Genomic DNA, 27,473 nt, shown 5'->3' with positions numbered 1-27,473 from the left:
ACTGAAATAAATACTTTGAGTAAAAAAATATTCATTGTACCCCTTTCTGTATATTATGCTGAATGTTTAGCAAACTGCCGCACGTGATAGCAGAGGTTCGGTTAAAAGGTTCAGCTTAAAAACATGACTTTACTAGCCGAGGGATCAAGTTTCACTAATCTGTTTGTTCTGTTGTATTTAGTTTATGTTGAAATTCAAGCTTTAAAGAAATATGCAGTGTTGTGTATCATGTAAATAAAGTTTTTGCTTCATGCTGTGCACACGAGACATTTGATCTAACCTGGAAAAGAAAATATTTATTGCAAAAATAGAATAAAAGCCACACAAATTGCAGTTAATTATCAACAGCAAACTTTATGATGTAAACCCCAGGTAATGTCAAAAACATGTAGGGTTAATGTATGAATATCTGAAAAAAATGCAGCAAAACTGTGCTAGTGTATGTGCTACAGAAACACTGATGCTTAATTTGTGGGTAAAAAGAAAAAACTAACAAATGTGTTTGCTTATATTTTGGTGTTTCTTTCTCAGATATTTGCCTACGCAGTTCAAGTGTTAATAGATTCGCTGTACTCCCACAACTTACCAGTAATGTTACAATCTTGAGTGTTACTCCATGCATACCACTTTCTATCCAATTCTCCTTTAGGCTACCATTCAAACCACGAGTGGAGTCCCAGGTTGCCAGCTAATAAGGAGAAAGAGAAATAAGACAGATGAGGAAAAAATAAGAACTTATCAGGTAGCAAGCCTCTAAAGAACAGCTCTGTAATATATTTATTACAGGTAGAACAGAATAAAAACCAAGCATGAGAGCTGAAGTGTTTGTATTGAAGTATAGTGTTGTTTCCCTGCAATGATAATCATAACTCAGTCGCCAAATGCCTACATTAATATGTAAACTGGTTTGATATTAAATTCCTATGTTTTCAACTACAAATGTATTGGCACACACACACAAAGAAAGTGGCAATAAGAATGAAGATGCAAGCAAAATGAATACGATGGGGATATTTTATGCACTTTGTGCTCATCATGTGGAAAATTTGAGAATAAAAACAAAACAGATAAACAGAATTTCAAACCCATCACTTTTTAGTTTGCGTCTCGAGTCTAAGATATCGCTTGACTTTAAAACTCTCATTCCACGCTATCAACTTTTTGAGCCACACCTCACGTCTGTGAGTCTAGTGTTTGTTAAATTCTTAATCAGTGCTGCTAGCTGGACAAGAATTCTCAAGGATCCGACGTGTCATTTGGAGTGGTCTTTGAGATTTGAGCTGACAGGACAAGAATGGTAGCCCACGGTCAGACAACAGACCTTTTTTGCCAACAGCACATCGAGCTCCAGCGAAAACATTAAAAAAGCAGTATGCTATAGAAAGTATGCAAAAGTCACTCATACTATAGTTTTGTTAGATTAGTCTATTTAAAATATAGTAAAGCATATATGAGTTTTATTTTATTCCAACATTTATTTTAAATCATTATTTTAGCTTAAATTTTTTTTAATTTCAAAGAAGATTTTTTTAAAAATGTTTTTAAGCATTTAGTTAGCTTATTCCACCTAACCTCGCTCAGTGGATGCTGAGCCAGCAGATGATAACACTATAATGAACACAAATGTAACCGGCAAATCTTATGCCAAAGAAAACTGTCACATGCTGAAGAGACAGTGAGACCCCTTGCAATCCAGGCCCATCTGTGTGCTCAAATCAAAAGGATTTTGAAACTCTTCCTCAGTTGTTTGATCATTGTCCAAACTGCTACATAGAACATGTGAGCACCAATGGTCTTTCTCTGTTTCATATAAACATACATAAGGCGTGTTTGAGTATTAAAATATGATTATATTAGTGTAATAAAGTGTGCGTTAATAATCTTATCTTAGGTGTTATTTTGTATCTGTTGTCTATTGTTCTTGCAATGTTCTGTTTGACTAAATGTTTTATAAGAAAAACAAAATGAAGAAAAAAGTTACTTACACCATTCACAAATGCAAACTTAAAATTACAAACAACAACACCATCAAGAGAAAGCAACAATTACTGCAGACAAATAAGGGAGCAACAAAAGCATTCATCTGTGAATAAAAAGCAAGTATCTGAGGCAATCACAGAGGCTTTGATAAAACATCACAAGTGCATTTCATTATCAGCTGGATCTTTTGTTCTTCACAGCCCATCTGCAGAGCATGCAAGTTTACAAATTCTCATTGCTATGTATAGCTTTACTGCAAAATGATCGATGAAATGAATCATGCTTGTAGCACATCAGCTTCTGTTGGTATGTGAACAGTTTTCTCCTCCTGCAGGATTCCACTAATGAATTGTGACTTCTAAGCACAGTCAAGGATCATGGATGACTGTTTGTGTTTAGTCACATATGCGTGACTAAAATGTCATTTCTTGCATTAAATCATGTTTTGTTGGAAATATATGAACCTTACAAAGGTTATGAGCATAGCTCTGAAAGCATGTATTCAACACTTCTACTGTAATAGTCAACTTGTTCAAGTTCATGGTGGATAACGGTGGATCAAAGATGGATCAGACTTGTTCGAGTCCATCAGTCCACACCCTATCGCCAGTTCATGTTTTGAGACACCCCCCTAAGCCTCTTTCTTTCTGAGATGCACCAGTCAAACTCACATTTGTCCATTTGTCTCGCATCCAACATGCTGAGTGGGAGAACAGACGTTATTCGCCTTATATATAAGTGGTAATAATGCTTTGGATCATCGGAGTATACAACTGGCTTGCATGTTTGTGTTTCTAAGTGTGTGCTGGGGCAAAATGTCAGTCTGCATGGCTTGATTCACAGGGGTCTATTTTCTCCATGAGCAGCTTTGCCCTCAGTGAAAAACACTGAGCAATCTGTGCTCTGTAAACTGAAGAACACTAAAGAGGAACACTTCTACTTCACAGAGCTTTGCACACCAGCATGCCACCAGGAAGGTCACAAACAATATATATGGCAAAGCCACACTCCTTGCATCTGAAAGAGTAACAAATGAATGAACACACGGTGGCCTTTGATTACCAGCTTTGAAAAGTCACTTGTAGGTTAAAAATTGCTTTACTAGAACATAATAATGCAATCTGTCTGCAACAAATAAAGGAAATGTGATGAGATTTCCGAGGATGTGACAGTGAAAAAGGATGGGTATTTATGTCAAGAGAGGATGTATTACAAAAAAAAATGTTTTTTGTTGTTTGATTTTTGTTGTTTAATGTGAAATGACTTTTTCCCTGCTCCTTCGAGCTCTTCCTTTGATTAGGGTTTAACTTTTTCTAAAGTCTTTGCATCGCTAAGCATTTAGTCACACGTTACAGGACTTTTGAATGAATGAACAAATCTTCTATCTGAGGCTAATGTTCACCTTGTAAATATAATTTTTTTGCTAATTTCATTTTGGACTGCAGATCTTATGAACTTATGATGGAAGTCCGATCCCTATTCAGTCTATGGGAGGAAATCCAAGAATTCACGGGGAATAAATTCCACAAAGAAACAACTGGGAAAATTACGATGTCGCTGAGGGAAACAAATCTTAATTAAGAGTGTCTTGTTAAATGTAACAACGCTTTAATTTGACAATGAGGTACATGTTTGCTCTAATAAAAAGTTCAAGTAGGGCACACACATCTCTGAAAATGTCATGCAATTTCCGCCTCATTCTCGAGGAGAGGCTATGTTGATAGTCAAGTGTATGTCAAGTATGTGAGAAGACAGAAAGCACAGCTGCTACTGAAGTATGAATTCATAGATTGAAAAATAAATAAAGCTGAAAATAATCAGTAAAACCATTTCAAATAGTTAAAATTGATATGTATTCTTTGACAACACTGTATCTAATTTCATGAATAGACACCAAAGAGAATTATAATATTATATGAAGGTGAGCCATAGATGTTTCTTTGCATAATAATAAGGTAGTACTAACCACTTTTTAGTACTAACCTCCCATTTCAAGTTTTTTTTATGATACAACAATACAATTATGTGAAAAAATAAAGATCAACCTAACCTGCTTCCTGTGAATGGATTTCTCCTGAACAGCAATTGAACAAACTAAGATGATGGTTTATACCACCGGCAATTTTTACTTTGTACTTTTCTTAGAAGACCTCTCCTACAATTTTAAAGCAGTCCTTTTACTTGTGCTATTTATTTAAGTTCAAACAAAGTCACATGTGTTAAACTATTTGGAAGGTGTATGCTTTGTTTGGAGGATATTGTGCAAATGAGAATGCTCTAAACCATTTAAAAAGTCACAACAAAAACAGGCTGCTATTTAGCTAATGGTCATGATGCTCAATAGATTTAAATAATCATCTGTAATATTGCTCAGTAAATGCCAATGACTATTTGAAAACAACAAAAGGATGGCAGTCAGACAGCTCTCCTTTCACGGCGCCACTACTGTCTCAATTATTGGATGGTCTAAAAAAACTAACAGAGAGCATTTGGTTCCATTTTATGGAAACTTTTAAATGTTCATCATTATGGACAGGGAACTACAGTTTGAGCTAGTTGCAGCTATTCTGCTTGTCCTTTTTGCTAGTTTAGTGAGCCAAGTGCTTACATATTGACAAGCTCATCATACAAGAAAGCTTCTTATTGACCCACAATCTTTGTGTGACTCATCATATGAGTATGCCTACCCCAGTCACTGCTTGTGTCAGGTGAGCCTTTCTAGGTGTCCTTGAATCAACCGTTCTTATTAATTGATTGATTGATTGGTAATTTATTTCAACATGTGAACAATATACAAGTACATTTAGAAAAGAAATAAGAGAGAAAAAAAATACTATACAAATTACATACAAAAAAACATTCTGATTAATTTACATGTTGAAAGGGAGTGGGAAGAAGTATACACTTATTTAATCCCACCCCTGTCCCATAAATTATCAGTGAATATTTAGTCAGCTTCCTTACTGATATAATTTGTAATAAAAATAGTGAACAGATTTCTGATATACTATATACTATAATATCACATCATGAATTTTTTGTTTGTTTGTTTTTAAATAGAGACATTCACTTAATTTAAATATTTTCCTTTTCTTTATAGATCGAGAAGATCATATTTTTATAACTCTTTTTGAACAGTTTTATGTTTGGACATTGCTTTAATTCCATATTCACTTTGTTCCATAGTTTCACTCCTTGAACAGAAACACAAAAGCCTTTTCTTGTAGTACGTATCTTCATTGTTTTGAAGTTACAAAAACCCCTTAAATTATAACTTCCTTCTTTCAAAAAAAACATACTCTGAATATTACCTGGCAGTTCTTTATTTTTTGCTTTGAATAGAATTTGTGCTGTTTGGAATTTCACTATATCGTCAATTTTCAATATTTCAGACTGCAAAAATAGTGAGTTTGTATGTTCACTATAACCTGCATTGTGGATGATTCGAATTGCTTTCTTTTGAAGAGTAAAAAGTGAATGTAATGTGGTTTTATAGTTATTGCCCCAGACCTCTGCACAATAGCTTAAGTATGGTGAAACCAGTGAACAGTAGAGAATATGAAGTGATGTTCTGTCGAATACCTGTTTTGCCTTGTTTAGTACTGCAATGCTTCGTGATACTTTGGAATGAATATATCTTACGTGAGCTCTCCAGTTAAGTTTTTCATCTATTATTACCCCCAGAAATTTATTTTCACTGACTCTTTCAATATCAACACCATTTATTTGAATCTTTGCATTTGTATTTAAACTACTATTTCCAAATAACATCAGTTTAGATTTATTCAAATTTAATGATAATTTGTTTTTATCAAGCCAGAACTTCACTTTACTTATTTCATTAGTCATATCCTCCAATAAATTCTGCAGATCATCACCAGAGCAAAAAATGTTTGTATCGTCAGCAAAGAGAACCATTTTTAATACTTTGGACACTTTACAGATGTCGTTAATGTACAAGTTGAAGAATTTTGGACCCAAAACTGACCCTTGGGGTACACCACAAGCAATGTCCATACATAAGGAGCAACCACCATTTATTTTCACAAACTGCTTTCTGTCACTTAAATAACTCCGGACCCAATCTAAAACTACCCCTTTGACACCATAACGTTCTAGTTTTCTTATTAATATATCATGATCTATAGTGTCAAATGCCTTTGTCAAGTCTATGAATAACCCAGCCACATATTGCTTTTTGTCTATGGAATTTGTGATGTATTCTATTGAATCTAATAGTGCCGATGATGTTGATCTGCTTGATCTGAATCCGTACTGACTCTCAGTGAGTAGTTTATGTTTATCTATAAATTTTTCCAGTCTGTTTTTAAACAGTTTTTCAAGAACTTTTGAGAATTGGGGTAGTAAAGAGACAGGCCTGTAGTTTGTGAAATGGTGTTTGTTTCCAGATTTGTATAGAGGTATAACTTTTGCTATTTTCATTCTGTCTGGAAATCGACCAGTTTGAAATGATAAATTACAGATGTATGTAAATGGTTTTATAATAGCCTCAATGACTCTTTTAACCACTATCATATCAATATCATTACAATCCAAATACATACATACTAAATACATTTAATGCCATACTGTAGTACTGTGCAAAAGTATTAAGTCACCCCTAATTTCTATATATTTTTTTGCTTTATGACGCATGACCTGAGAGATGTATCTGGGTCTTCAGTTAATTCATCTTCTGTTCATTGAAGCCTTATCAGAAATGGTCTAAGTGAAATTGGGGCTGTTATGCAGCCAAGTTATGAACAAACAGAAACAAAGAGAAAGGCTGAAATGTGCCAGATTACACACAAACTGGGCGGGAAATAAGCGGCGACTGGTGTTGAATCCAAACTTGATTCAAATTGTCCTCAATATGTACAGAGGAGTTCAGGACAGACGTCTAGTAGGAAAGTGCTGTCAGATATTGATCCACCACACGTTATCATCAAGAAAGTTTCAGATTGGCAACAGCTTCATTTTTCAGGATGATAATGATCCCATAAACACTGCCAGTGTAGGAAAAGCATGCTGGGATAGGAAAGCGCATAATAGAACGCTATCAGTCAGAAGTCTGGAGAATTCCACCTGCATCCTTAAAGAAACGTCATCTGTGACAAGGACTAAAGGTGGCCAAACCAAATACTGACTGAAATTTTGCCTTACATACTATATTCCCATTTTTTTAAAAAGTCCATCAATCCATTTTCTTCAGCACATCAGATTCAGGGGCTGGAGCCTATCCTAGAAGACTATTTTAGAGGGGGGTACACCCTGGAAAGATTGCTAGTCTGTTGCAAGGCTAAAAAAATGCACCAAAACTGTTTGATTTCTGTTATTAAAATACTGCTCCAAAAACTTGGTGCTTCCTACTTTTTATACATTTAGTTGATTTGATTTGATTTGATTTGATATACCGGTACCTTTATTAGTCCCACAAGGGGAAATTTCATAAGGCTGCCGACCTATTGCACGCAATGGCGGCGCCATCTTACCCTCCGACCATACATATATTACAATATAATATATATAATATATAAATAACAAAATGTAAATGTAAATAATTTAATGGATAAAAAACACACTGTGTCAGAGCACACAATAAAAGTCACAGGGTAATTGAAGCTGCACTGGTTATTGTAGCTACAATTCACATTTCAAAATTTAAGAAAGGTAAATTGATAGAGCAAGCTAATAGCATTTGTAATTATATACTGCCATTCAACTCAAAACCCAAACAGATGTTAATGCACCAGTGCCCTGACAGTACCGACAAGAGTTATCCCTGCTGCAAAAGTTTCTCTGTAATAAGTACTCACACATGTGTTGTCATGATTTGTCTGTACAAATGGACACAATACTTATTTATTTTTAATGTTCCATTTTACCTTCTCCATCCCAGAGGAAAACACTGGAGTGGGACTGGCTCTGTTATCTCTAATCATCAGCACTACAGTGAAAAATAAGCTAGCCATTTAAATTAGCCAAGAAAAGAGACATCTTATCTGTCCTGATATACTAAAAATGAGGTTGGCAGACATGGCGCCAGTCTATCACTCTAACCTCTAATAAGCAACATGAAGCAGGATTTAGTCTGTAAAACTGTGTCAGACAGTGGAAAAAAAGAAATGAAGGGGAATAGAAACGAACAAAACGGAAAAGGAAGAAGAAATACAAAATGAAAATGAGTTCACCCCATTTCTGAATAGAAATCATTGCCTTAAGAAAACCAGAAGTAAAATAAAAGCACTCAGTGATCAGTTTTTCTCCCTGTTATTTGCTATTCATGCATTTATACTAAGACTTTTAATACAATGTACAGTGTGTGCCACAGTAGTTTGATGAGTGCAGTTATTCAAGCAGCAGTATAACCCTTCCTCTCTTTTTATATGAATTATTATAGTAAACGACTACATACAAAAGGTGAAGAAAGGCAGATCCATTGAGTCACTGTATACAGTGTCGACTTTAAAAATACTGTGAACATATGATGGTGTGACATGCAAATTTGCAGGCTAACGTAAAATGTAGGGCACTGGTTCTGTTTTCAACTCATTAAATTTACTGAAAAGTGAACAAAGAGCAGATGATTTTGCACATTTAAAATCATATCACCGGTTATAAGGGTGTTAACATTTGTTCAGTATTATTTTTATGATGGATTGAAGCATGTAAGAGAAAATACATTCAGGGATGAAGAGAATATCATCCACTTTTCATCCAATTATTTGAGACTCTCAGAAGGATTTACTTTTGTCAGCACAGTGTGGCAGTCAGACAAGCATAAGTGGGTACAGACAGTTTTAATGCTTTTCTTTTATGCAGACACTTGTGAGAAAAGGCAATTTGCACATGATAACAGTTGCACAAGTTACAGGATTACAATGCTTCTGTGATTTATTTATTTCTGACTATGCAACTTTACCAAACTAAATAAATTGGATATGGTTAATGGAGCTTCAGTAAGCTGTTAATTTATCAATCAATTGTCAACTGAGGATTTTCAGCATTAACAGGTGTCTGGCACTGCTTACAGGGGCCTGTGATTGAACGTATGTAAAAAAAAAACAAAAAAACTTAATTATCACTTTCCATATGTAATAATTATCTGGTGAGACCACAGACCCAGCAAAAATAATTAATTTTAATTGGCCCAGAAGTACATTATGATATAACATTTAAAATAAAGGTTACCTAATTTGCGTTTTAGTTTGTGAAATGATCTTTATCCACCTGTGGGTTACAACCAAAGTAGGTACAGGAGATTGGAAAACCAGCACAGGAGCCAGAAAGTGAGTTTCCCGAAGCTAGACATCTCAGAGCCTGGCAAATGAATCGCTAGATCAACAGCCCTATCAACCCCCTGTAGATCTATTGTTGGAAAGAGAGACGTGCCCTTTAGAGACTATTTAATGTCATTTCTGCCTCATGGGTCTATGAGAAATAGGGTTGAGGATGAATAAATCAGCGATCAATAAATGCCTGCTTTTTAGATGGCCGTGCAACAAGCCACATTAGAGCTCATGTGAACCTACTATCTACTATCATGAATATCAAAAGTCACAACATTAAAGGGTGATTTTATCCAGACTAAGCGACTGATTTAACAAAGGGAAATACACCTGGATCCCTGGTGTCTAAGCTTGGCTTGGTCAATGCAACGTTGCCAGATTTGGCCGGATTATGTGCGCACAGACTCGGTCTGATATGGTGCAAAGACTGCTCCAGTTAGCAGCACTTGGGTAGGTTTTAGAAAAGTGTTGGCAACTAGAAGTGTTAACATGTACTTTCTTCTGAATCTGGTGCATTTTTACTTAAATCTGCCAAGAAGCTAGTCTCCAGACATACCAGATTATAACTGCTGATGAAAAAGTCGTTTTAGTATCCTGGGGAGGAGTTTAAAACATGCATGTACTGTACTGTAATAACCAGCCAAATTACCAGATTCAGCAAATGCTGTGCATTTACATTGTAGCAAACTGAACTCCTGTTAGGACTCAAAACGTTTTTAGATTAAAGTATGTTCGTAATATCTTCTAGCTTGGAATCTAGCTCCCAACAAACATTTCTTAGGCCGCCATATCATAGATTATTTTTATTGCAAAATAGGACAGTTAGGAACAGTGTCAACGGGAACATCAGCACTAGCTGCTGCATGTTATAGTTCCATGACTAACACTGCAACCATAAAATTAAATGAAGAGAATTCAAAGCAGCCCTTTTAAGAGACTATCAAGCAGATATACAGTAATATTTAATGTAGGGTAATATTTTTAGTTTAAGTGTGTTAAAAAGTGGTTCCGAATAATACATTAACACCAGCGCTGTTGCTGTAGACACATTCGCGAATAACTACTGCATGATACATGCAAGATAGTGGCTTGAAGGAATAATTACATTCAAATGAATTGACTTTTCTCTATGAGAGCTTCGTGTAAGCTGGAAGTCATTAGCAATATCTGCTTATAGACGAGCTGACACATCAATAAGAGCAAACTGGGAAACCAAAACAACAACAACAACAACAGCATCGATCACTCTGCATCAGTTCTAGATGGTGGAGAAAACTCACAGTAGCCATCCAGGAAATAGTATTTCAGTCTTCATTACAGTTTCTAACCAGAAAGACGCCTCATCTAAGACCTATCAGGCTGGGAAGAAAATGGACTGAATGCAGATAAATGATGATGGAAAGGGAGGAAACCAGGGCTGAAAAATGAGCAGAAAGGGTTAGTGAAGAAGGGAAGAAGTGACCAGATTGAGGGAAGGATGAGCAGGATGGGAAATGAGAAGAAAGGATAAAAGGGAAGTAAAAGGGACAGAATGGGGATGGCTGGCAAGGGTGGAGAGGGGTTGGCATGGACTCACTTTTACACCCAACTTGGGAAAGAAAAAGTACAGCAAAAACAGGAACCTGCATCATATTGCAGAGGCATTCTAGTGTGGTATAATAATTAGTGTCGTACAGAAAGAGAGTGGAGCGGTAGATGAATTCATGTCTGTTTTCTCAGAGTAAATGGTTCTGCCAGCTAGTGAACACACCAGGTAATGAACAGCAGCACTGAATGCAGCTGGCACCCCATTATCTGACCTTGCTGTCCCCATTATCTGGCCTTGCTGTCCCCTTGTGCCTCTAATGATTTTGAGATATAAGCGTCCACATGTTAGCTTGCTCTCTGGCCTCTGTTCTATGTTTGCCTGGCTGTATGCTTGAAGGTTTCTGAGATTCAACAAGGATCTCAGACAGATAAACAGGCTGTACAGTGCATGTTTATTATGGAGTGCACAGTGTGTATATATGTTCCTCTGGGTGTCTGTCCTCCTAGCTAATGCTAATGACCACATTATGATGAATTGGCTCCATGATTTCTGTTAGGCTGAGTGGTGATTAAATCTTCATTACCGCTTCTGGTCAGTCCTGCTCTACATAGATTGCCAAGAAACTCAATTCCTCTTCATTCAAGAAGAAGCCCCTGACTGAATCAGGACAAACAGCGACAAACAAATTACAGCTAAGAAAGGAGAGCACAAATAATGCTCTCAATCTCTCACTTCAGCTCTACACCGTCGCAAAGATCAAACAAGTTTTGCAGTAAAAAGTCCAAAATCAACTTACAGAGCCTGATGGAAAACAGGCAAATGTCTGTGTCCGTCATGAGAGATGGTGTGTTTTAATAATAACTCTAATAATAAAAGTATATTCTCACTCACACACACACACACACACACACACACACACACACACACACACACACACACACACACACACACACACACACACACACTTTTTATTTGAATTCTTGGATCGTAGAACAAGCCAAGATGGTTGGTGTGATGAAATGGATGACTATAGGAAAAAGAGCAGTTTAATTCCAGAGCTCCAGTAGAGGGCACCCAAATACCTGGCACCTAATTGACAAGTAGTTAATCCCTGTGACCACAGCTTTCAGGGGTTTACGTACAGATGAGTATCTGCCCTGCATGTAAGTTCATTTAATTCACCTCCTGAACCAAGAAATAACGTTTAACTTCAGGGCTTTGAACCAAAGAATAAAGATTGGGAAGTGACGATACAAAACCAAAAGACAAGTGGACAGCTTCGATGGAATATTTCCTCTAGCAAAAACCCCCAAAGGACCTTTAAGATATCTGATAAAAAGGTTTACCAAGTTTTGATTCTCATGGACACATATCCTAGAGGGTCCTCGCTGGTAATAAGTTAGCCACAACTGTTACGTGCGATAAATAAACATTTACAGAAAATAAACTGTCAGGACAACAGTTTTCCTTGTTCTGAAATTGACTGCCTAAATATAGGTGATTTGAAAAGGGGCATTTGCATGATGACAGTTTAATTTTAGTTACATTTCTCTACAGCCCTCAACTAAGTAAACACCCAGCACTATTCCAATGAACTAGCTTGTGTTCTAATGTACAGAATATATGATGTTGTGAAAAGAAAATGTTGCAAAATCCAATATATTATTCTGTATAATATATTATATGCTTACTTATGGATATGAAAAGGAGAACACATGTCCTAATAAATCTGATTCTGTGTCTCTGTTCTTTTTCCTTTTGTTTTACTGTCACAACTTGCAAAACAATTGCCAAGTGTTTGGTACATTTTCCAGGACTCAAGAGACAAGTACAATAAGTATACATAAAATTTTCCAGACTGACCCGTTTCACATCTTTCCCAAATGTCTCGCTGTAGCTGGTCCCAAGAATCTCAAACTGTACATGAGAATTAGAGCCTTCGGCACGGAAATCCATCAGTCCAGTCAGGCCACTTATCCGCCCCTGTTGAAACAACAGCTGAATGTATTAAATGTGTGAGATGTTATGAAAAAGAAAGGGAAGAAGCAGCGGTAAGTCCTGTAAGGTGTGTGCTTGTGTCTACGATCTAGGCAAGTTTACAGGTATTGGAAAAAAAATAATAACAATAACAACAAATAGCCTACACATATTCTATTACACAAAATAAATATCTTTGCACATAATATTTTCATCAAAATTTAGTTACATTAAACAATTGGTTTATTTGATTAACTTGCTTTATAGAATAGGCTCTGTAGAGAAAAAAATCAACTACTTTTAAAATAAAAAGTCGTTTAACGAAAGCTCAGATGGAGCTTTGTTGCACAGAACTGTATGAATTTAGAGTTTTGTTTACCATCCTTCATTCCATAAAATGTATGCAACTTCTAAGATGATAAGCCTTAACCTATGAATTCCATTCCACAAGACCTTTAGGTACAGTAGGAGGTTATCAAAAACAATTTAGAAAAGTTCAGCCAAACGTTGAGTTGTTGTGAAGCACTAACCAGTCAAAACGCTGTATGCATTTTAGAAAGAAGCTTAAAGTGTAAGAGAAAATTTAGTTCACTTAAATCATGTCATATGAATGACATAACATAACAATATGATAGCCGCTACAATGAACACCATTTTTCTTTGCCGTTTTGTCATGTTCAACTTGGTCATTTCCTCTCACACTTAAGATTAAACCAGCATGACTCTCTGCAACAATGAAAAATTCCATTATCAGATTGAAATGGATGACATCGAGCCACTTTCTGCTATAATACGCCTTATTTCAATGAGGGAACAGAGACGGCTGTACGAGCAAAGGCGTCAAAGCCCAGAATCTTCCACAAAATAAAAACTGGTTTCATTTTAAAAATAACTGAATAGTTCATTGCACCATTCTGTCTTTTGAGTGTAAAAATCCCCTTTATAGATGCTAATGCTTCTCATAAATTCTTCATTATGCATTTCAGACTCTTAGTCATATGTGACAAAAAATACTCCATAAACAACTGCTATTAGAAGAAGAAAAACTAGAAGGAAACAGCAGTGTCTATATTAAAAACAAGCCAAAACCAAACAAAAAGCAACAGTGACTTCAATCCCAAATACCTTTTGAATAGTGTCCAACATAGACCATCCTCCATTCCATGGCTTGGTAGACTTCCTCATGCAGTTAAGGCTGGCCATACTGTGCCACTTCCTGTCCTCAAGCTTCCTATAGAAGGCGTTTGCCAGCATCAATACGCTATCATACAAGTAGAGATTGGACACCTGATGAGGGAAAACAATAAAATAAAATAAAAAAATATTCTTGGTTTCTTCTTTGTGACACAGAACAGCACACAAACTCAGCATACTGCCAAGAAAACAAATATTAGTTTTCAGGACTGCAGGAAATATCACAGTGTCTCGGTGCTGAAACTCAAAGCAGTGGCACACAAGTAAAAAGTATTTGTTTTTCATTCTGGTGAGGTGGGCTGTAAAAAAAGAAAAAGGAAATATTGTTGGTGAATAATAAACTCTTGCTTCTTTTGTCTGACAGTGGGACACCACAATTATACTCCCTTGCAGATGTGCACATGGACATATTATGCTATTCTCTTTTCTGCTTTGGATCCACAGCCATACAAGAAACTGGAGGATGCCCACACATTGCCTCTACGCCTTTTGATGATGACAAGACTTTCGACAGTTGGACCTCTTTTTGGTGATGAAAAGAAGACCAGGTTGCTTACTTCTTTCATGACTGTCCAAATTTATGTTTGCAGGAAGCTTTCTACTTGAGCACTCAAGCTGATTTGCTGAAAAATGATGGTATTTGACTTTTTCCATTTGTGAAACAATTTCCATGAAACACTCAGGAGGCGAAGGTCATGATGCCACTGCAGTCTGATGCCAAAACAACAATTGTTTCTGCTTCGGTAATCACATGCCTAATGAATTCAGTGTCCCATTCAATTGCAGTGTGTCGTGTGAGGAATCATGTCAAATGCTTGCTGTTATAGTGTGACAGTGGATTTGATAGCTCCTCTAGGTCAAGTCAAGTCAAATCCTCCCACAGCAGAATATCCAGAGAGGCAATAGTAGCTGCCACTCCAAGCAGCGGCTTCTCTGTGGTAAGACATCATGTAAGTTAACTCCCCAAGGTCACCGAGTCAGAAGCTAAGTCCAGGTGAGATGCAGCTTGATATCTCTGGATTTCTAAGGTTACACCACAGCTGAAGCATTGAAAAAGGGCTTATTAGTACAGTAAAGCACTGTACTTTACTCACTGTTTAACAATTCTGATGAATGCTTAAACGGCCATTACCCATTATTTAACCCTCTTTTATGTGAATTATTGAGGACTGTGGGTGCACACACCACATGGTTTTGCCATCTGTCTGGAGTACGGATAAAAAGGAATGTGAACATTTCAATAGCGCTACAGGGAGCACAGCCATTTCACTCCAGATGGATTGATCAAAAGTGTGAGAGAGCCACTCTTAACTCTGCATTGAAAGCAATACGTGGCTGGGTGAGTGAGGTTACTTTAAAGACTCAAAGAAGAGAATGACATTGTGTAAGGAAGACAAGAAAGCCAAACGGCGAGTCTTCTACACTGACCCTTCTTGTCACTGATTGAATTTACCTTTCCTCTGGTTGATAAATCCTTAATACGAATCAAAGGCAGCAGAATTTTTAGAGCATACCTTTTACTACAGAAGCCTTTATTAAGCTTGCAGTTTCAGATTTTATTAACAAGTAATGCACTGATTTCGGGTTTACAGTAATTTGGGTTCATTGCCACTTAAATTTATTTGCGTGTTATTAAAACAACCCTTTTCCTTCATTTAAAACAATAATTTGCTCTGTTCTGCCAGTTAGTCTCTAGACACACTAAGCTGCAGTCATTGATATTCATGGGCATTCATGTCCCTCATAATTATCGTACCAAGGGAGTTTAATATATATTCTGTTGCATGCATAATCAGTTAGTATTTGTATTCATTGGCACTTGGCAGATGCTTGTACTTTACACTATGGTTGCATGCGTACGCTGTACAGTCACTACAAATACCGGGGAAAATTTGTGTAAGTAATTACGTTCAGATCTTTATACAGGCAATTTGTGGTAAACACAAACCAGAAAAAAACACATCTTGCTTCATTTATCTGTCACTGGTACTGGATGAAGTATATTAAATAAGTTTGTTGGTCTGAAGCACACATTTATTATCTTAAAAGTATCCACAGCAAAATGTATAAGGCAAAAAAATAAAGTTAACAAAAAAGAACAAGCATGAACTTGCTATCAGTCTAAAACCCACTGGGACAATGTCCATCACACTGCTACTGTTGTGCATCTTTAAAGGCTCTTAATTAAACACGTGTTTCGAGCACGCTCAGTATTTTCATTGACAATGAAGGTTTAAGAGCAGAGATTTTTCTTTACCTGTTTTGTTACTTTTTCCTGATTAAAGGAAAAAAATAATAATAAAAGAAACCATCTCCACTAAAATCTGCTGAAATCGACTGCATTCAAATTGACAACAGGTACTTATAACCTTTTACAGTCACCTCAAGCAAACGATAAGGAACCATTTAACACTCCAATATGCCACCAGTATTTGGTCTGGTTGTGCAAAATTACACACTTCATCACACTGAGAAAAAGGAAAAAAATAAGAGTGGTTGTTTATATAAATAAGCACAGCATCAGTATGGGACCTAATAAATGTTTATACACAATATAGTAGAATGTATTCACATGTATGTTTGATTAAGGAATCACGTCAACCTTCCACTGTCTAAATTAAATAATAATTCACATGGCTTCAAATCATATTGCCTTAAGTGCATTTATGCAGTTTTTTATTCACCATTAAAATTTTTATAGATATTTTGTAGAATACCTGATATTGATAAGAATCTTCAGAGTCCTGATTTATGGAGCCAGGCATTAGTATAATAGTCCTTTAACTTACTCTAAAGAGTATTTTTTTTTTTAATTTTGTTTGTCATATTAAACAAGACTAAAAAAAAAAGTTAATAGATTGTACTGCATTTGTTAAACGGTAACGTGCAGGTCAATATAGTCTGAGTGACAATCTTGTAAGGCTTCAAAAGTACATATTTCAGTATATTTTACCTCCAGGGACTGTAGATAGCCTTCCTGAGGGTCACAGAGCAGAGACGAGATGCGATGATTGTTCCTCATACAGCGAACATTGGTATCCCTCCACAACGGGAAGATCTGACGAATGATGGTCATTCGCCCCAGAGAGCTGTGAACTAACTCCATGATGTCTGCATCGCTCACCTCCTAAAGGTGAAAATGACAAAGCAGTTTAATTCCCCCTTTCCACTGAATACAAGTTATGAAAAGTCACATATTGTATTAGATTGTGACATTTGCACAATGTGAAATAATGAGATAAACTGTGGATTTTAGTGGAAATTTGAATAAGATAGAACTTTGGAGGGGCTTGACTTAAAAATGGATAAATGGTGAGGCTGAAATGTAAACTTATTTGGTCATCTTCATTTTAAGAATGTCAATTTTCTGTATCAATTTATAAATGTTTAATGTTTAACCAAAGCTTAATTCATCAAATACGTCTGTTAAATAAACCAAATTAATTTAGTTAATGTTTTTTTCTATTAAAAAAAACACAAAATATTTTAATAATTGTAGTAATTTCAAGATTTAAACACCTTTTTTAGCAATTAAAGACAGACTTCATTTTCTACAAAGCCTTCTTGTTTTGCCATTACAGAGTCAAATCAATGATCATTTGAAGTATATCCATCACAATAATAGTTCAGGTGACCCTTGGTCCTCTTCTATGGGGGATACTTGTGTGAAGCATCAGATCAATATTCATGAGACACTGAGCTGCCTACTAGTTTTCAGAGCCAGACAATCGTCAATGCTGAGGCAGACAATGAGTCTCCGGGGAAACACTGAGTTCATATGCCATCTGACAATAAAGCTGTGAGGTTTTGTCGGGTCAAGACTCAAGTATCCCCAGGTCCCTCACCAAACACCCCTCAATACATGCTCTTTATCAGTTTTCCTAATCAGACATTTTGATCTACCTCTTTTGCATTGACCTCCCTAAATTATTTTTCTCCTGCTGGTTTCTGTCCAGACTCAGTGTTCATTTCTCAGGGACTCTGTCATTGTATAGGCCCTTTCTTCTTTCAGCCTAATGTGGTTTTCAATCTCTTATTATCTTCCCATCACTCCTAATAAGTCTTTCTTTGTACCTTTACCTTACTTTACCTGACCATCAGTCTTGTTCCTTCACTACAAATTGTCAGTCCAAATCTGCCTTTTTACAAACTGCCTTTTGCTTTTCAACACTGTTCTTCTTACATATACCTTAAGTCAAAAACACATATTGTAAAAACGCAATGTGGTGAGCACGCTGAACTTTTTTCTTTTGTCAATTTCCCAAATATCTTTTGTCTCATTGGTGATTCTAGCTCATCTATTTCTTTCCTATGACTCTTTTTTTTCAGACTCTTCACAGCCAGACAAGTGGAACTGATGAATATTCACGAGTTGCCAGGACACTTTAATCGGGCAAATTATGGTTCACAACATGGTTCACAGAAATGAGCTCTCCCATCCAAGTTAATAACTTTTAGTGTCACCTAGTCCAAGTATTCTGTCACCATCACATGTGACATTTATGTCATAACCTGACCTGGCTGTGACATTTCCCAATAGGACATGGCTCATGAAACATGTGCCTTTTAAACTTTGAGGAGAGATATTACACATATTTCAAGCAAGCGGACCGCAATGGTCATCTGAGGGATGGATTGAACCGTTAGAAGGGTTATTAATCTCAATGGGCCACTCTATGTGATTATAGTAGCCTGTAAGTCAAATTGCAATATTAATTCTGATGAAAAAAGATAATATACAAACTACTTTTAAACTCTACAGGTGTCACAAAATTACTTCAAGTTGTTAAAGCCCCTTCAAAATAACCCTATTAAATATTAGAAAAAGGGAATAAAGTATAGCAATGTTTCAACGACCAAAACATATTAATCAAATCAAGTCTATCTGACAGAAAGCCTAAATTATCCTCTTTGTGCTGCTCATTCTATGTTATTAATCCCTCACTAGAAATATATAAAAATTATAGCATTAATCTGACAATCATTTAATTAACAGTTAAGGTGCTCTTTTAAAGCTGCGGGTGACTAAGCTAAGAGGAAATAGGAGTTAGACATGAAGCGCAAAGCCCCGTGGTTATGATATTATTTTGAGGTGTTCTCGTCAATGAACACGCACACCTTTTTATGTCCTTTGAATACATATTTGAGGGAGAACAGCTCTCAGTAGCTAGACAGACAATAATATTATTATATTATGAAATGATCTAGTGATATACATGAATCATTGCTGCCCTGCGGTCATTTTATATTAGAAAAATAAAGGTAAACATCAGGAATACTGAAATCCAAAGAAGTCTTTGCTTATCTGTTACACATTGACCGATGTTATCAGAAACGGAGATTTCAATACATAAACATCTTCTTCTTATACATCAAAAAGAAGATATGATGATACTGTTGAGAAAATTGTACAAAATTGAAGATTTTCTAAATTAGATACAATCCTGTCCTCCAAAAGCTGATCGTTAACTGTGATACCTGGAATCACACCAAATACTGTACTTTCACAAAGAAATAATGTCAATGGAAAATTGTATTTAGTAGTCAGTATAATCTTTTAGTGATATAAGTTTGCTTATGGTAGGATGCTGTTTGTAGTTATTTGGTAGTGACAGGATGTGTGATTTTTAGCAGGCTTGGTTCACCCCCCACATCCTGGGAGCATGGGAGAGGTCGTACCTTGTTTTATTGTAGATACATCCTAACTTGAAGATCTGTTTGATGTTTGGTAGAGCTTCCTACCCTTTGTATGGTTTCACTGTGTTATCTTTGGTAAACCATACATTGGGTGTGGGGGAAGACTACCCTCTTTATGACCAAGGATGTTGTTCCTGCTTTTAGGTTATATGACCCTTTGTTCAACACACACACACACACACACACACACACACACACACACACACACACACACACACGCTCAATGGAGTATAAATAAAGACCGGGGCAGTTCTCTCACTGGAGTCTCTTAGAGTGGAGGCTGCCCTTGCTAGCAAGAAGTTCTGTGTGTTTCTCTTCTCTGAGTCTTTACTGAAGAAGTGTTTTAGAACATTTTCCCTAACATTTACTTGGTCCTTCGAGCCGGATCAGAATATATCAGAACTGTTATCTGTGACTCTGTTCCAGGATCCAGCACTGATTCCTGACGCCGTGGGGAGCCGGCACCGAAGTCTGTGCACAGCCCTCTCAGACGAGGAGAGAGTCCCAGAGCGTGAATTCGAGTCTGGGCCGGTGACCAGGTCCACGGCGCTGGGATTCAGTCTGGTGATCCGAACCGTCAGTGGGACATCGGGGGTGAGAAACACTATTTGGTATTTAAAGACGGCCGCAAAGATTTAAAGTAACGTGACAAATTAAAAATACGTTTAAGTAACGTGATAAATTAGGTTGGGTTCGCCGGAAGGAGCCGAATTTGACTAGTTTTAGAGGTAGCTGAAATTATCTCGTGACAAATTAGGTTTAAGTTCGCCGAAAGGAACTGTGTTTCGACCAGTTTTAGAGGTAGCTGAAATTATCTCGTGACAAATTAAAAATACGTTTAACAAATGAAAACACGTTGAGTATATAAAACGGCCGCAAAGGTTTAAAGAAATGTGATAAAATAGGTTTAAGTTCGCCAGAAGGAACTGTGTTTTGACCAGTTTTAGAGGTAGCTGAAATTATCTCGTGACAAATTAGGTCTAAGTTCGCCAAAAGGAACTGTGTTTCGACCAGTTTTAGAGGTAGCTGAAATTATCTCGTGACAAATTAGCGCGCAAATGTCTATGTGTGTGTATGTGTCTGGAAGTAAGTTGATTTTACAGCACAATACGCTGCTGAACTACTTCCATTTTTTGTTTTCTTTGCTGAGGCTCACGTAGTGGTGACAAAGGAGAACGGTTGAGTTTCATCTCATAAAACTGATACCGCTTCACCGTTAGGGTGAAGTCGAAGGCCGTATCAGTAAACCACCCTGAAGTCAAGCGTGCCAGTGACGGCCCAGCAGAATCTTTGAAAATGGGGGATAAACAAGTAAAATTAACACCTGATGAGAAATGTCTAGAAAAACAGCAAGCCGGAGCACGACTAATCCAAAAGAAAGAGAGAGGAATGCATAGTGGAAGAGCAAGAGGTAGAGGCTACACACACACACCAAACAGTGACTTTAACACTACATGCTGGAGGTGTGGAAAAGAGGGACATTTGGTACGTGACTGTAAGAAACAAAGAAGACAGTAACTCAGAATAGGATAGTAGCTCAGGTGAAGAGAGCAGTTCAGACTAGGAAGAACATAATAATCCCTCACCCAGTGAAAATTAGAGATCATAGTAGTTTGAAGTAGTTTAAAAAAGGGTTGGAAACAGACCCGACTGAATAGATATAAATGCAAGAGGAGTAAAGTAAAATAAACAAAAGGCTAAATTACAACTTAATTTTAATGCATTCAAACTAATAATAAAAAGGATAACAACCTATAAACTGGTATTAATAATGAAAGCAGATAATTCACACAAACAGAACTGTGATAACTGGAGTGTGCAGCGTTTCCGTGAGCATCTTGACTTGTGTGTAGAGTGTTCATAACATCAGCATTATGTTTTTGTTTATTTGTTTTGTTGGGTTGAAAAATAGTTAAATAAACTGGTGATCATATTTATGGATCACCATGGTACATATCAGCTATGTGATTTATTTACGCAGATGAAAAAGTGAGTGTGAATGTGTTTGACGTCACAGTGTTTTTGTGCGCTGTGTAAAAATAATTGTTTTTGATTGTGAGAGCGGTGATTCTGCAGGTCACCAGCTATTTAAAATAATAATAATAATAATAATACAAACAAAAAAGAGTGAAAAAGAGACAAAATTTACATTGTAGATGAAAAATAATTATAGGAAAAAGGTTTTGTGTTGATCAACCAAGAACAACTACAATCTTATTTTCTGCTTTTAAGAAAGGACGGTTCACAAAAACAGAGAGAGAGAGAGATGTGTGTTGATTAAGCAGTGAGGATAATAATGAAAGTCTCTCAGTCTGTCGTTTACAGGTGGGGAACGGAACTGGATCAATTCTCCACGGGCAGCAGTCGGAAGAAAATTATAGGTTGAAATCATTAGAAAAAATAGAAACACCCAGCCAGAATTTTTTGGCTGAATTGTTTTGCAGCTTCCCATCCTCATCCCGAACAAGCAAGCTCCAAGGAAACGAATCTCTCCCTGAAGACACCGAGTGCAGTTTCAGAAGCACGAGCATGAACATCAACAGTGGACAGGAGTCCAAGAGACAATACCAGAGTTCTGAGCAGAGAGGTCCAGCAGCGCTGTGGGCAAACGGCATCAGAAAGAGAAGAACCACCATCTAGATTGGATGGATGGAGATGCGTTTCCAGCAAGCTGCAAACTCACTGTGTGTGAAGGACTTTGACATTTGCCATGTTTGGAGTGAGATGGCAATAAAAGAGACAGTGGGACAAAGAGTGACACGGGACAAAGCTGAAAAAGCTGACTGCCATTGGACTGAAAAGTGGGAGAGATGAAAAGGAGCAGAAGAGGACTGAGGCGGCTGTTTTAGTGTGGGCAATCAAATTGGGTTAAGGAATTCGGGGAGACAGGCGACTGCCTGGAGGTGGAGGATTGACACAGTGTCCAGACCACCACAAAAGGGGGAGGACGACAAGCACTCAGGTATGCAAGTGTACTGTTAGAAAAAAATGGAAAGTGACACGACACATACAGATAATATGCACCAGAGATAAAAAAAAAAATCATACACAAAGTGTTACACATTAAGAGAGGGCATTTGTAGAAGGGGTTAACAACACACAGTGTGGTTGCCGATGGTAACCTGCAAGCATTTGGGGTTTAGCTGTGCCTGACTATGACAGAGTTTTTCATTTGTTTCTGAAACAAAATTTGGAGTGAACGGAGCTTTGTTTCAGAAAAAAAAGGGGGAAGGTACATGAAAGGATACATAAAAACAGAACATGCACTAACCCTACTAATACAAACACAAAATAACTCATGAAGATTAGACAACATTTTAAGTGTGTGAGTCCGTTTATCATCTTGTCCAAGTCACCTCGTGTGATGCAAAGACCTGGTGATTAAACTCATAGCTAATAAGACACATTAGGCTTATGTGTGTGTTGTGCAGCTGATGATTGATTTGGAGTGAATCTAGCTGATGATTCTTCTCCTGTTGAGAAGTCGAGCTTGCCGATTAGTATAATGGTATGATTTACCCTCCTGAGATGAGGAGTTTGTGTCATGACTTAACAAGGCCTTTTTATTTTGATACTTTTACAGTGCACTGAAAGTTTGGTTTGATAATCTGTTATTTTTCATTTTTATCTTTTGAACAGGCACTGATTTTGTTTGTCTATTTCTTTTCTTTAAGCAGATCTGCACGTCGGGAATTAAAAGTGCTATACGACCTGTCGAGAACGCCGTTACAAGTGCATTTTCTCCACATTAAAATGGGCTCAGGAGAAAGCCACTTATTTGGGACAATTATTAAATGAATGTCCCAGCCTGAAAAAGGATTCAGCGAGGTAATCCGATCTAAAAGTTTTTTTTATTTTTGAGATGACGTCATTTTGCTGAGAGTGGAAACTAAATGCGACAATCGATTCCACTATCAGCAAAGAAAGAAAGAATGAATGTATGAATGCGTGAGTGAAAGGAAAGAAAGCTGACTGACTGGTAAAAGAAACTGTGAGAAAGTGTACACACATGCGCAGCGCTAACATTTACATTTCTTTTTACAGCAGATGATTAATCATGTGTTTGATCATGTGGTTTATAAGAGGATTAGTTAATGTTTTTTTTTACTATAGGATTTCTGGGTTTATATGTGAATGACATTCTTTCCACGAGAAGGGATGGTTGACTTTATGGTCTTTTTATGGCACCTCTGGAACCTGTTGACTTGTGTCTGACCTCCGTCTGACCACAGTCAATGTGTATTGCTAATGTTTGTTTCTCTGAGAATGCTGTGGAGGATTCGGCAGAGGCGGACAAGTGACATGAGTAAAACAAATAAGAGATTACGATACTTATGGAATAGTTTATTATGGGCTCATTTGCTGGCCACTTTTGAATCCATAATAATATATGAGTGGAGTGACTTTGCTTAAGAGAAGTCACCGATTACATTAATGTTAACTGAGCACATGGGATGATCCATGTTTGAGGCAAATTGGGGTGATAATAGTGATTTAATGATTTGAGAAAACTTGCACATGACACTTGTCTTGCCCGTGCTTATTACTCTTTTGATATAATTGTTTATACGTGTGAAGTTTGATTTTATTTCCAGATCTTGTCTTCCAGGCCATGATGGCCAGTTTTTAAGACAGGGATCCAGGTTTGGTGAGTTGACGCATGAGAAGTGTCCATGCGTCAAGAGGTGGAGTCCAAGGATTAACATTAAACAATGTTTTCTATTATTATTGCTGCAGTGATTTAACCGTTTATTTACGGGTATTAAACCTATGCAAGTGGTGCACCCATGTTCAGATGAGGCTTTGATGGTCTATAAGTTCACTGAACTAAAGAATGTGGTTTGATGATTGTTGACATGCTCTCCAAATAGAAGTTTTTCTAAAATACAGGTGCAGCAGTAATCTCCTGGGAAATCTTCAGAGGCCCAGTGAGAAGCGAGAACCATTCCAGGCATAGCTGACAGCACCAGGCAGTGGTTGAGGTCAAAGGTCAAGCTGGTTAGGGCCCATCATGAGATCAGACTTTGGAGCCACAGCAAGGACCATGAAACTGCGTTGGAATGAGAGCTGTGCCAAAGGGGATTTCCAGAGGCCAACAGAGGAGATTGTGGACAACAGATGGGCACCTGAAGGATGAGGGGAGCGTGCCAAGCTCCATCGACAGCACATTAGGGAAATCTCACACTTGGTTGTTTCAGTGGTGAGGGGGGAGTGCTGATTGAGCCCCCGTAGGGTAAGCTCGCACTCCAACCTCCAGCCTCTGATCAACTCTAGGGCAACCAAGTGTGAGGTGTGATGGATCTGTGTGCAACCATGGGGAGGTGGACCCTCCTGGTTACCTTGACTACGATGCTCACCCTTACAGGACTTCAGCTGACCTCAACAGCAGCTGAACCAGGAGGCAGGCAGAAGAGATGGACACACGACACCTCTCACCTAAGGGACATGACGCAAGATCACATTCATCCGTGGATGAATAATGCCTGGTACCGTTATATCCACGACAGAACAAAGGCAGAATCGGCAAATACAGACTGTTATGTCTGTTCTCATATGCCCAGCACGTCGACACACCCCACATTATATGGCAAATATATGAACAACACTCAAGCAAAGTGTGCAGCCAGCTTTGCTGGCATTGGATTCCAACACAGCCGAATCATCATCGACGATAAAATCTCATACGCTGTTGGACTTAGTAATGGAACATGTGATCAACTCTTTTGGATCGACTTCAATGTGACAAATCGGAATATCTCTATCCATTTCCCAGTGTTCCTGGACCAAGTGCCAGGAAAGAACCACTCCATGTGTTACCAGCAAGAGAAAGGTAACAGACCCCTTGGAGACACCACAAATTCTGTCCAAGCTGCAAGCCACGGAGAGGGCGCACCTGTGAACATGACTGGACCCTCTAACGGCACATACTGGGTGCAAGGAATGGCCTGGCTATGTGGACAACGGGCATATTTCATATTGCCCCCAGACTGGACAGGAACATGTGCTCCTATATTCCTGTCAGACCACACCTTCAGGATGACTGCAGTGAACACCACTTCTACACTACGCCGGAAAAGAAGATTAGCGATTCCTAAACTTCAACCACATGACCCGATATGGGGAGGCGACGTGCCTAAGGAGTTTAAATTATGGACTACTGGACAGGAAGTACTCCATTCATTGTTCCCCTTGGTGGGAGCTGGAAAAAACATGCTGAGAATTGAAACTCTGGATTACCGGTTTGGACTTTTCCTGAACGCTTCATGTAAGATCAACGAACAGCAGAACCAGGAAATTGATGCATTACGGATTACAGCGATGCAACATCAAGTAGCTCTGGACTTGTTATTAGCAGAGAAAGGGGGACTTTGCGTCCTTTTTAATACCACATGCTGCACTTACATACCAGACGATGTACATTCATCAAACATGACTGACGCCCTGAATGTTTTGAGACAGATCCAGCAGGCTCAAAATCAGGACTATGTAAGTGATACAAGTGACTGGTTCTCTTGGCTATAAACTGGCTCCTGGTTACAGGTGCTAAAAAGACTACTCATCGGAGTTGGGATATTTTTACTTTTATTTTGTGTTTTTGTAACGTGTATATTGCCATGCCTAAGACTCATGATTAACCGCATAATATTTTCTACTGTTGCTGCATATACAGCTGTGACAAATGATGATGATAACTTTGGCCTGTTGGAACATGAAGACTTTGTGTGATTAATGACGATGTGACAGAAAATGTACGATAAGATGTTACAAACTGATATCTCACTTTAAAAGTTTTTTCTGACAACAGGAGGGAATGTCAATGGAAAATTGTATTTAGTAGTCAGTATAATCTTTTAGTGATATAAGTTTGCTTATGGTAGGATGCTGTTTGTAGTTATTTGGTAGTGACAGGATGTGTGATTTTTAGCAGGCTTGGTTCACCCCCCACATCCTGGGAGCATGGGAGAGGTCGTACCTTGTTTTATTGTAGATACATCCTAACTTGAAGATCTGTTTGATGTTTGGTAGAGCTTCCTACCCTTTGTATGGTTTCACTGTGTTATCTTTGGTAAACCATACATTGGGTGTGGGGGAAGACTACCCTCTTTATGACCAAGGATGTTGTTCCTGCTTTTAGGTTATATGACCCTTTGTTCAACACACACACACACACACACACACACACGCTCAATGGAGTATAAATAAAGACCGGGGCAGTTCTCTCACTGGAGTCTCTTAGAGTGGAGGCTGCCCTTGCTAGCAAGAAGTTCTGTGTGTTTCTCTTCTCTGAGTCTTTACTGAAGAAGTGTTTTAGAACATTTTCCCTAACAAATAACTTATTTACTTGTGACAGCGACGAGAAACATATTACATTTATTTTCATTTATTTGAAAAATCATATGTAATCAAGCAAGCAGCATTACGATTATTTATTAACAATGTCGAGGACCGAATAACATTAGATATGTTATTATTTTAGGGTCACTATGTAGAGGGAATAATGTGGATAACATACAGTAGCTGTGCTTCAGTTAACTGCAGCAGTTTGTGAAGATCTAAGAGTTAAATCTTCAAATTGGTAAATTAGACCAATGATAACTAAACAAGGGTTATATTAGGCTTTATTAATAATGATTTCAAGCGCTGGCAGCAAAAAGTGATTTGCTAAATAAACCACAACAGCTTATTTAATGACACTGTATCACTTCCTCAAGTAGATGAAAGCAGTTATTATTTTAAGCTGAGACATACCAACAAAGTTTTTTTTTTACTTTTTCAAAATAGTCGAGGATGCAAACACTAGGGCATCC

At 37.6% G+C, this 27,473-nt stretch overlaps 1 protein-coding gene across 5 annotated transcripts in view; it reads right to left on the bottom strand.

Annotated features, from left to right (window-relative positions):
* Positions 1–27,473, bottom strand: part of grid1a (glutamate receptor, ionotropic, delta 1a) — a 299,124-nt gene that overhangs the window by 22,248 nt on the left and 249,403 nt on the right. For all 5 annotated transcript variants that reach the window (XM_085427703.1, XM_085427702.1, XM_085427706.1 and 2 more), the window contains exons 6-9: positions 16,922–17,095; positions 13,900–14,061; positions 12,661–12,780; positions 587–688 (exon numbers count right to left, since the gene is read on the bottom strand). In XM_085427703.1, coding sequence (XP_085283829.1) covers positions 587–688; positions 12,661–12,780; positions 13,900–14,061; positions 16,922–17,095 — 558 coding nt within the window. The remainder of the gene's footprint in view (positions 1–586; positions 689–12,660; positions 12,781–13,899; positions 14,062–16,921; positions 17,096–27,473) is intronic.

This window comes from Rhamphochromis longiceps, linkage group LG13 (assembly GCF_057381845.1).
Source record: "Rhamphochromis longiceps isolate RC_006_pf linkage group LG13, R_longiceps_female_GT1.1, whole genome shotgun sequence".
Taxonomy (NCBI): Eukaryota; Metazoa; Chordata; class Actinopteri; order Cichliformes; family Cichlidae; genus Rhamphochromis; species Rhamphochromis longiceps.
This window is presented reverse-complemented; position numbering and strand designations above follow the sequence as displayed.